At 35.7% G+C, this 11,668-nt stretch overlaps 2 protein-coding genes across 3 annotated transcripts in view; one reads left to right on the top strand and one right to left on the bottom strand.

Annotated features, from left to right (window-relative positions):
- Positions 1-2,685, top strand: part of LOC111031185 (protein trachealess) — a 121,490-nt gene extending 118,805 nt beyond the window's left edge. For both annotated transcript variants that reach the window (XM_022311020.1, XM_022311021.1), the window contains one exon: positions 236-2,685. In XM_022311020.1, coding sequence (XP_022166712.1) covers positions 236-1,675 — 1,440 coding nt within the window. In that variant the 3' untranslated portion in view covers positions 1,676-2,685. The remainder of the gene's footprint in view (positions 1-235) is intronic.
- A 1,122-nt stretch (positions 2,686-3,807) lies between these two features.
- On the bottom strand, positions 3,808-9,231 carry LOC111031237 (N-acetyltransferase 6-like). Its single transcript, XM_022311108.1, has 5 exons — positions 8,882-9,231; positions 5,541-5,684; positions 4,439-4,575; positions 4,139-4,214; positions 3,808-4,062 (listed from the first exon to the last, which is right to left on the bottom strand). The coding sequence occupies exons 2-5, from the start codon at positions 5,660-5,662 to the stop codon at positions 3,879-3,881; spliced, it is 519 nt and encodes a 172-aa protein (XP_022166800.1). The 5' UTR covers positions 5,663-5,684; positions 8,882-9,231; the 3' UTR covers positions 3,808-3,878.
- Between the last annotated feature and the right edge of the window lie 2,437 nt (positions 9,232-11,668).

An 11,668-nucleotide genomic window follows, 5' to 3' on the forward strand; every position in this document is an offset into this window, starting at 1 on the left:
ACAGAATACTATAGTTGTATAGTAATAATATTACTATGTTGCACCTATGTGATTTTACTTGCGTCATCATTGTAGTTCTTGAAATTAAAACATCAGGTATGAATTATATAATTATGTCTGAACCTGATAACTGCATATAAAATGCATTATACATACAACATACCTATTCAATTATAATATTTGGTCCTCTATAGATTATTTTGACGTTTATATTTACGATTCGTGTTCGTTTCAGTTGAACAACAACAACAACAACAACAACAACAACAGCATAGGAATACAACCGAAAAAGTCAGGCAACGACAAACGGAAAGCACACAAAAGGAAAATCTCTGACCGGGACGAGGCGGCTGCGGCGGTGGCGGCGGCAGATAGCTGCTGCAGTAGTTCGGAAGAGGATGCTATGGTGAGCCGGAAGCCGCATTTCGCCAGCCTGAGCCCCGCCTCGTCGTCGTGTCAATCCACGTTGCCGCCCAGTCCACCAAAAACGAACGGCAGCGGCAGTGATAAGAGACCGGCCGCTAGCGACCCCAACGCCGTGAAAGAGCTCGAGCACGCCATGTCCAAACACTTGCCGCCGGCCACGGACAAGACGCCCGCGTCATCAGTGACGGCAGCACACCAACCGACCGACTTTAGTACGGACGCGCTACTTAAGCAGCAGCAACAGAAGAGTACGATCCAATGGATCGGGGCTCACCACCTGGGACATCACCACCACCTCCATCAGCAGCAACAACACCAGCAGCAACAGCAGCAGCAGCAGCAACAACAGCAACAACAGAACGGTGGCTTACACCTGCAGCAGCACCAGCACCACCATCACCCTGGCGGGCCACCTCATCACCATCACCTCCATCATCACCAACAGCAGCAGCAGCAGCACCACCATCACCACCAGGGTGCATTGCCCCACGGCCAACAGTCGACGGGGGGTGCACCAGGCACCACACTGCCAGCCTCAGCACTGCTCCGGCAAATATACGCCAACCGCGAGTCGGTGATCCGCGCCAACGTGCACGCTCCCCGTTCACCCGGCGCCAGTGCTGTCTCGTATTACGCGGGCGAAATGAGCACGTTGCCAACGCCGCCGGGCAGCGAGGGTGGTTATTCAGAACAGCAACAGTTCGGGTCGCAGAAAAACGAGTTCGGTAACAGCGGCGGACTGGCCGTACCACCACCATACAGTTATGCCGATTACCACACGGCCATGACGCCGCCGTCATCCGTGTCACCACGCGACAAACATCAACACCAGCACCAGCAGCAACAGCAACAACAGCACCAGCAGCAACACCAGTATGATTTGTACGGGCCACCGCCGACGTCCGCGGACGCATTGCTGCAGATACGACAACAGCACCTTCACCAGCAATACGGCCATCACGCGGAGGTGACATCGTCTGCCGCACCCGCGTTGCCGCTGAAACCGCAGCCGTACAACCCAGCACCGCCGCCACCGCCCGGCGTGCCACTCGACCATTACGATCAGACGTCCGCGGCCGCGGCAGCTGCGGCCGCAGCATTTTATCATTCGGCTGCCGGCTTTCATCTTTACCATCCGTCCAAGTCGACTATGGCCACTGGCCCGCCGCTGCCACCTCCGCCACCGTCGTCCGTGTATGCTGCCGACTCGCTAAAAAACCACCACAACTGGTACTCCACACCCACTTAGTAGGGACAGTTGGCATAGATTTATAATAATGATGAAATTTCATAATGTGTACGTTTCATCCCCGAAAACCATCCCCATAAATGCATATGGAGAGGAGTTAATTTTTAAACGCGACAAGCACTCACTCGTATTTCCTCGGACATAGTATTTTTCAACGAATCTAAACAATAGGTATACTATTGTTATTTGTTGCACACAGCAATTTGTATAGGTTATGATAATATCTGGTAACCAAATGCTGGTTATTGGTATTCACTAGTTACTAAATACATATAGTACTATGTATCTTCATTGTTATTTATTGCAGGTGCCTATCTTACATTTTGCAATTTTTTCTCTTGATATTTTTAATCGTATTCCTTTTTAAACTTAGATAACGTTCACGTCGGCTATATAATACAACCGAAAAAGAAAGGAATAAAAGACTGGAATGGTTTGGACACACTATGAACATAGATTACACTTTTAAATTCTATAATGCATGTGGTGCAGGTGGTGGTCGGAAAGAATGTATTAAACTAAAAAAATACGCGATAAGTACTATTAGTACTGTACTAAATATAGCCTATAAAGGCTAAGGCTGAGGCTAAAGGTTGGTGGTTAGAAAAATACAACGATGTAATGTATTTCATAATAAAATAGGTACGTTTATAAAATGTTGATAAGTCAGGACTACTAAAATGTATTGGGTTTCAGGAATACATTATCAGATACTTGGATAATATTTCTTCCCTCTCCCTCTACCACCATCACCACCACCACCACCGCCACACGTGACATTTAGGTACTTCCCTAACTCACCCACAAAATCGTTAAATGATTGTAAATAACAAACTATGAAGTATAAATAACTTGAGAAAACTTACCATTATCAAAAAATAGTCAAAAGGTAGTGTAAGTCTTGAGTATGTATGTGTTTTATTTTGTATAACTCATTGAATGTCCAAGAAAATACGGGTTTCGCAAAAAAATAGCACCGCTATTATGTGCAATTGGTATACTTAGCTTTTAATTATAATTATATTTGCTGCAGCTGTATTCGTTTGAGACTGTAATATTGTCATTATTATTCTTATTTAGAAGTTATTAAACATGTGTATTATACCGACTTTGTAAAAACCTACCAAAAGGTTGTATAAAATACGTAATACCTACTATACATATTATGCACATAATTAATTTTATGAACAAACTATATATATTTTGTTAAGAATATATAATTTTTTTTATACATACATATTTTAACCAAAGATTGTATTTTAGTGTCGAATTTTTGAAATGCGTGCCTACCAATTTTTTAATAAATTGATGATGTACCTACCAGTGCAGGTGTGTATGTATTTAGTTTTAACATTTTTGCATTTAAAAAATTTGACGATTTCGACATCAGGCGTTTATTTTTGGTTTGAAATGTAATTAAGAAAACTTATTAAGTATAGTCAACTTTAGTGAAATATTTCCAGATTTAAACTCAATGACATTGCACAACTTTATGTATTGAAAAATACTTCTCATACAATTATATCCAGTCAGGATGGCGGTACATGTTTGTACATATTATTTTATACATTAGAGATAAAAATAATGTAGACTTTTATTATAATTATTATTTAATAGGTCTGTAAGTTATACGTATAAAACATCATATCAAATTTATTTTAAAATTAAGTGCTGAAGACACGGTATGTTTCAGTCATGCACTCATCTGTATTATTAGTAATTTACGAGGTGTTTTTATTACACTATCGTTATATGAGTTATGACTCAGTAAATACTATACATATTATTATTTTTTTATAATTCAAATTTGTTTTTTCCCCTTAAACAAAAATTGTATTGTTTGAAAACATGTTAGGTTTTTAATTATATTATTATTATTATTATTTTACGTTGGCTCAATTAATTTGTATATAATGTAATTTTTTACACACATATGTATAATATATATATATATTAATATTATATAATATTACTATATTATTACCTATTATTATTATTATTATTATTATTATTATTATTATTATTATTATTATTATTACTAGGTATTATTATTATTACTACTATGGAGTTTATTACTACTATGGAGTTAAAGCTGTTAGTAAGTGTTAACTGAAATGTGCAATAGACACACGATTATATCAGTGATATTTATTCCTTGTTTGTAATTTAAAATATAAACAAAAATACATTTTAAAAAACGGTTTCAAGTCAATTGTTTTTTCATAAATGTTTTAAATGATGTCCCTCCCACAGGAACTATTTTTGATTCTTTGGTACCACTCAAACTGCCACCACAAAAGAAAACTGGCTGACATTGAATATATCCAAGTTTTGAGTAAAACTCTTCTATGGAAATAGTACACAAGTATGCGAAATGTAAACCCAACCTATAAAAATTATTTTAACATTTAAATATAATTTCAAGTATATTTGTATCTAGATATCAATAATAGTTATTATTACGTTTTTATGTATTCTTCGGTCTTCAATAAAAGATATTTTCCTAGTCCTTTTCCTCTGTAATGATTCAGTATGACCACTAAAACAATAACAATTCTCATTATCAATTAAACAAAGTATGTACTTTTATTTTAAGGTGTTAAAAGTTTACAGTAGCTACCGTGTTTCAAACATTAGACATTTAGACACTCTACTCAACATTTTCTTTATGAGGAATTAAGATTTTTTATACATTAATATTAGAATGCAATTGTTACTTACAAGCATCAACCATACTTAAAAATGTATCAGAATACTATTTACCTGTTTTTATGAAACTACCATTTGGAATATCCGGTATAAGTGAAATTTGTGCATGTCCTATAAGTGTCTCGGAGTTATCTTCTTCTTTCTTAACCAATATCAAAGATATTGGCATAGTATCACATGATTCCTCCAAACTGTGTAACGACATATAAAAATGCATAAACATCATTCAATCCACTTGATGTAATATATATGAAACCTTTATATTAATAAGGTAACTATAAAAAATATCTTTTTAAATTACAACAAAATATCTAAGATCGTTATTCTTCATTCAAATATATAATTTCTTCCAAATTATAAATTTATGTTTGTATATATTTTTAACAAAAAAATTCGAACATTTCTTCTGACAATAAATAATTTAAAAACAGTAAACATTAGGGAAATATTATGGTGTATAGAAAATTATAATATTATATGCTTTACGTATAAAAGTTTCAATTATCTACGGTTATTCATTTTTGAATTACAATAAAATAAAAACATCGTTCCGAAACAAATTGTTAACTTACGGGTCAATATACAACATCGGAATAATTCATCAAACGCTAATCAAAAATTAATTTGTGTCTTCTGTAAACTGTTTTTTTCTCATTAAAAGTAGATAAATTTACGAGGAATCTTGAATTAATTTTTTAAACGCTAAATCTAAAAAGAAAATTTATCAATATCTAACATATCACAATTTGCAAATTATTTTCGTGATTTTGACAAATTTTGTCAAAATTCGAACTTCAAACGCCCATACTAAACTATTACTACTCAACTTTTTTTTAAATTACACTGATAACAACTAATGAGGAACCTTGTATTAAGTTTTCGAGTGTCTTACTATAGCAATTCATATTCAAATTCTATGATAAAAACATTTTTAAGAAATTTTAAGTTATACAATATTTTATTTCTAAACATACTTAAATACGTAATACGCATTTTATGAAATACTGAAAACTTAATTTTTTTAATTTTTTCTAACTTAACCTGTAGATATAAGTAATTCAATTTTCTATCAAACCTAAAGTATCATTTCGTTCTAATTTCAAACCAATAATAGATATTTAAGAAACTGGGTAAATTGTTTATGTTTGAAAAATACCTTTCCATAATGGGAGCTTTTTCATTGCGTGCAGGCCATTCAGAATGTATTAAAGCAAAACATTGTTTGATGAGGTGTTTGTTTTGATGTAATGGTAATACTTCAAATCGTTCCATTGTCATTCTAATGTGGACTTAAAAGTATCTGTAAATAAGTTCATTAGGAAATTTATTATCTTAAAGTAAAACAAAACACTTTGATATCACAACTAAAAAAATAGGTAAGATGATAACGCCCTTGCTGTACATTGGGTGTCTAGAGAGTCATCGGAACAATGAAGTGGATGTGTTGTAATATTTGAATTAAATGATAAAAAATCATTGTATACGAAAAACAATCCTGAGCGAAGATGGTCCGTCAGCCAATAATATTACTATACGTGTGTTTGATAACATTATTGCGATTAAAGTAATTTATTTTATACTATTAGGCACTATTAGTACTATAGTAGGTTAAGTTCATTTTTGGCTAAAAAGTTACATTTGAAAATGTCATTGTACCTATATATTTGTGATGAGTATAAAGTATAATAATATGCAATATGCTCTAAAAGTGTCATATACCCACGAATAATATTTTTAAATTGCAAACAAAAAAAATAAAACCATTATTCTTGGTCATGTAATTTTTCCAAATTTGAACTTATAATGTATATAAAAAATTACTGTTTATATACTTTTTAGATCTGTGAGTTGAAGTATGAATTATTTATGAGAATTCTTGCTGCTATACATTTTTAGTTGTTAGCTAAACAAATTGAACAGTTTTTAATTTTTTAACTACAAAATAATTTTAAAATGTTCAAAACTTATATAAATGTTGTCAAAATTTGAACTTTTAATACTTACAAAAAATTAAGTTCTTTTGGATCTTTAATGCTTCTGAACTGCTATTAGAACTACTTAAGAGAAACCTTGCTTTAAATTAATACGTTTTTTAACCATATAATATATAAACATTTTTTTATGGACAATATAATTAAAAATAAATTAATAAAATGCGAAAATTTCTTATGTCTATAAGTAGGTAAAAAAAAAAATAGCTAAATAAAATGAATTAATTAAATAGCTCAAAATAAGTGGTAAAATTTCTAAAATTTCACAGTGCATAAAAATTGCTAATTTAAACATTCTGTGAAAATTATCATGTAAATATGTATAGTTATTTTTTAGAGTTACACTAAAAAAGAAAATCGATTTTTTCGAAAACGGGTTGGTGTAAAAATCTTAGTTTTTGAAGTGCGAATAACTTCATTAGGCACGGTACCGTAAGTCGAATTCATGGGTTCAGGCGTTAAGACCAATACGTGCGTGCCTTACTTGAAACTAAAGGAAAAATCAGACTAACGGATTTTGCTGGCTGGTCGAGGCGTTTCTTTTAGCGCAGTAAATATGCCGGGGCCGGCGTACTGGTCGAACTGGCCGTTGGCAAAAAACTCACTGTTTTTGGTGTAACTCTAAAAAAAATGACCATAGATACATGACATTTTCACTGAATGTTTGTGTTAACATTTTCCATACACCATAACATTTTATGACGGTAAAATTAATTTTAATATAACACATAAAGATGTGTTTTATTGTGATGCGTGTTTGACATCCTGACATGTATTGCACATCGGTGGATGATCTCAGCGTTATTGGAAAGGAATATGTAGCAAAAGTGTCATATTCGTATCCTACTGATAGCAATATCTTGATGCCGGCTGAGGTCCGGAGGTATTGGTATACCATTGTTTCATTAAACTATAGATGGAGTAAGGTAAAATTTGTAGTTGGTAGTCGATAGCTGATAGGTATACAATATGTCAGAGGCCCAGTAATGTTGTAATGACATGATAATTATATTTTTACTCGCTAGAAAGGCTGCTTCATGGCTATTAGGTACAATGATACGCTGAGGACCGATGCTTGGGGAAGACCATTTTCTGTGAGATAAATTTTGGAGAGATTGTTATGGACTTTTTCTTGAATTGAGAGATTTAAGAAAGTAAAAAAAAAAAAGAAAATGATTCCATTTATGCTCCATTTCTCACTCGTTCAACGTCTAATATGCTACTAGTATGAACTGTATGAATTCATATGTTTCGAGGTACCATATTAGACGTTTGTTTACCATTTTTTTTCCCAAAGTTTGCTTTCTGTACTTTTAACTTATAAGAGATATTGGTCTGTAATTAAATTAATTAAAACAGTTTTATTCTGGTCTAGGGAACGGATTCCAGAACTGCATTTCACCGACAGTCTGGATAAGTCAGGCTCTTTTCCCAAATTAAATTGTATATTTGGAGAAGTTGATTTAAGCTATTGTTGATGAGGTTTTTAATAAAAGAGTTTATATGATGGGATATCATCTGTACGTCGGTGGTCTAGGACTGCATTGCAGTTTGACATATAGCATCTAATATTTCGGTAATGCTGAAAGGTATGTTTAAATAATCGTTCTGTTACATAAAAAAATCGGTGTTATAATTGTAAGTACTAAGTTCCAATATAATCTGTGGAGCATCCATCGAACATCAATCAAGAACGACTGGACTTGTTTTTATAAATGTTTGTAATAATACAAAGTAAAATATAGGGTTTTTACGGAAAGAAAATGAGAACATTTGGCCGAAAAATTGGGAAATTAGGGAAAAACTTAAAGGCCTCTTTCCATGGGATTTTTGTATATAAGTATAAATACGTATATATAGTTGCCAAAGATATATGATATATATCACATTATATTATATTATAATTAATCGGATGTTATAGTTTTGATATTTGGTACATATTTTTAATCTGCGTTAATTTATTCGAATCTATAAAAACTACTGAGCCGTTTCCAATAAAAGTTAAATCAATAGATTCCTTGTGTTTGCGGGCCGGGTACGAATTATGATAAGCCGTGCTGCCCGGTCACCGAATTAATTTAACTTACACCCCTACTCACCGACCGACCTGTGTGTTTTGGTGTGTATATATGTACATAGCACTCGACAGGAGGTGGACAGGGTCGCCGAGCAAAACCTGTGAGTGCTAGTGTGTGGGTGGTGTATGTATGTGTGTATAGGTATTTGGGTTGTGTGTATAACTTAATAACTAGATGACAATAGCCAATAGGCATTCGAAGAAAATGGTAACACGCAGATGCTGGTAATATACTTGTATTATTATACAGATTATACACAACAATATAAGGGATGGCCCTTCAGGCCCAACAATAATAATTATAATGTATGTTTTACTGACTCAACAATAATATATATTTATATAATGATGATGATGATGATGATAATGATGATGATGATGATGATAATAATAATAATAATAAATAAATAATAATATAGAAAAACTCACAAATTGTCGGTGTACGGATGGTCAGCTGCCACACCTATCCTATATAATAAGGTCGACACACAACAATTGAATATTAATAATATAACCCAGATTGCGTATTTGCGTCGTAATTAATAATGATGTATATGAAAATGTGACGATTTGGGCATTACAACAATAATACGTGTGACGCTTTGCGCCTGACAATAATATAAATGTGACAATTGGCGCCCACAAAAAATGTAATACTTGTGGCTATTTGAGCCAAAAAACAATATAAAATATAAATTAACGGTGATAAGCGCCCGCGAATAATCTATTATAGGGCGTTGACTATGTACAACGAACAAGTGAAGTAGATAACGGCGGCCGCGGTAACCTTTTACGGACCGAATCGTTGGCGGCGTAATCTATCGTTATATAATTCACACAACATATTTAAGACAGATAAGTAAAACAGATAAGTTGTGTGTGTGTCGATCGGTGGCTGGATTTGTATAATTAGTATACTTGGGAGTGTGGCGGTGACGGTGGCGCGAACATCTCCCCCCCGTTGAAAATCTAATTTCCAACGAGAATCGTGTCTGATTCAGCACAGAGTTTCGCAGCGGGTCTCATGATCTCTGTACCAGCTGCTGTTCGGACCGTAACGACACTTATTACATCATCTCTGCCTGGATGAACCTGCGTTATTCGACCTAAGCTCCATTTTTTCGGCAGAAGATTATCCTCCTTAATAATAACTATATTATTTAACTTCAATGGTCGCCTTTAGTTGACCCACTTGCCACGCACCTGGCATTGTGGCAGGTATTCGGTAAACCATTTTCGCCAGAACAATTGGAAGAGGTATTGCACACGTTTCCAACGTCTTAATCCACCTGGAGCTTCTGTGAGTCTATCGGGCTCTGGAGGTAGGCTTAGTGGTCCTCCAACCAGGAAGTGAGCCGGTGTGAGAGTTTAGGGTTCACCTGGGGCAGTACCTAATGCAGTGATTGGGCTTGAGTTAAAACATGCTTCGACTTGATACACTAGTGAGTTTAATTCCGCTAATGTTAGCTTCGTTTCACCTATTATTCGTTTCTAATGGTACTTTGCGCTCTTTACCGCCGCTTCCCATAGTCCACCGAAATGTGGTCCCGATGGTGGGTTGAATCGCCATTCGATTCCTTCCTTTGCCATCCTTCTTTGACGATTGCTGCCAATTGTCTTTTGAGTTGCTTGTATCCGAGTTTTATAGCGGTCCTTCTACTAGAATTATACCGTCTTGCATGAGGGGATATAAACTCTTTAGCTTGCTTGTACGTTCTACTTATTTGCTGTCCGCAAACGCAATCACTTCATTTGGAAAGCATTCGTTCTGCACTCTTTTAAAAATAATAGTCTCTGCTTTCTTCAGATGTGCAACTGTTAGGTAACTTGGCACCTGGATATTCTTTTTAGCCTTCATAAAATCCACAAAAAAATGCTAGCCAAGCCATGGTGCGTGCCAGCTGGTTTCAATCTGATTTTATATACACCAAGTCAGTATATTGGCTTGACGCCACCAGAGCAAGCTTAATTTTTCGTTGCTCTGGTAACTCTTCTTCCTACAGACATACGGACGATGGATTCCATTTATCTTCAGGTTTACTTAACCAATGCGGCCCATTCCACCAAGATTCTGAGATAGATAATTCACTTGGTTCAGACCTCTTGAGGCTAAATCAGCAGGGTTGTCACCTGTTGCAACATGATGCCAACTTCACTTATCTCTAATATCTGACTTACGCGATTGGCAACGTATGTTTAACGGACCTGTTGGCTATTCAACCAACCCATTACGATAGTAGAGTCCATCTAGAACCAGAAATCCACTATAATCAATGACCACGAGTCGGCCACTTTCTTGGCTAACTCAGCTAGCTAATACCAGTGCTCCACAGAGCTCCTGGCGTGGAATAGTAGAACCCTTGAGTGGTGCTACTCTCGTTTTGGAGCATAAAAGCCTTGTTTGCCATCTTCCGCTCTGGCCTCTTGACCTTACATATAGGCACGCACCGCAGGCTTCTTGAGAGGCATCACTGAATCCATGCAGCTGACATTCATTGCTTATCTCTGGTTGAACCCTTCTCGGAATTGAAATCCTTTGGGGTTGCTCTAGGTCGTTAGAAAACAACATCCAGCGTCCTTATATGTCTGGAGACAGTGTCTTATCCCAGTCCATTTGCATCGCCCATAATTGCTGCAAGATTTTACCCTTCAACATCATAGGTGAAATTAACCCAAGAGGATCAAATATTCTGTTTAGATCTGATAGTAGCGTACTCTTGGTGAACTTATTACGGGTTTGTATTTTACTTGTTGTGAACTGAAAGTGATCCATAACTGGTTGCCATTCTAGCTCTAGATTGATGGTCTCCCCATCTTTGACCTTCAATGTACTTAATGGATCTTCTTCACTTTTTCCTAAATGTTGCAATAATGGCTTCGAGTTTGAACACCATTTCCTTAGGGGCAGTTTGGCAGACTCCATGTTACTGCTTATTTCCCCTTGTAGTCGACAACACCCTTCTTCAGTGTCTGCTCCCGGTATGAGATCGTCCATGTAAAAGTCGTTTTGTATAGCCTTGGATGCCTCTGGAAACTGTGTCCTTGACTCTTCTCCTAGTACAGCTAAACATTTTGTAGCTAGGAATGAGGCTGGCGCAGTGCCATACGTCACTGTAGTTAGATGATAAGTGCGCAATGGCTCTGTAGGATTTGATCTCCATAATATTCGTTGAAGGTCTTCTTCCCAGTCTTCTCTTGCAAACGGATACTTGTCAG

Source organism: Myzus persicae, unplaced genomic scaffold, assembly GCF_001856785.1.
Source record: "Myzus persicae strain clone G006 unplaced genomic scaffold, MPER_G0061.0, whole genome shotgun sequence".
NCBI classification, from domain to species: Eukaryota; Metazoa; Arthropoda; class Insecta; order Hemiptera; family Aphididae; genus Myzus; species Myzus persicae.

What these genes read in the sequence shown, in the direction of transcription:
- LOC111031237 (XM_022311108.1), bottom strand. Translation starts at nt 5,662, where the DNA reads ATGACAATGGAACGATTTGAAGTATTACCATTACATCAAAACAAACAC. An exon ending in AAAGCTCCCATTATGGAAAG is followed by an intron (nt 4,576 to 5,540) that starts GTATTTTTCAAA and finishes GTCGTTACACAG; the next exon opens with TTTGGAGGAATCATGTGATA. An exon ending in ACCGAAGAATACATAAAAAC is followed by an intron (nt 4,063 to 4,138) that starts GTAATAATAACT and finishes TAATTTTTATAG; the next exon opens with GTTGGGTTTACATTTCGCAT.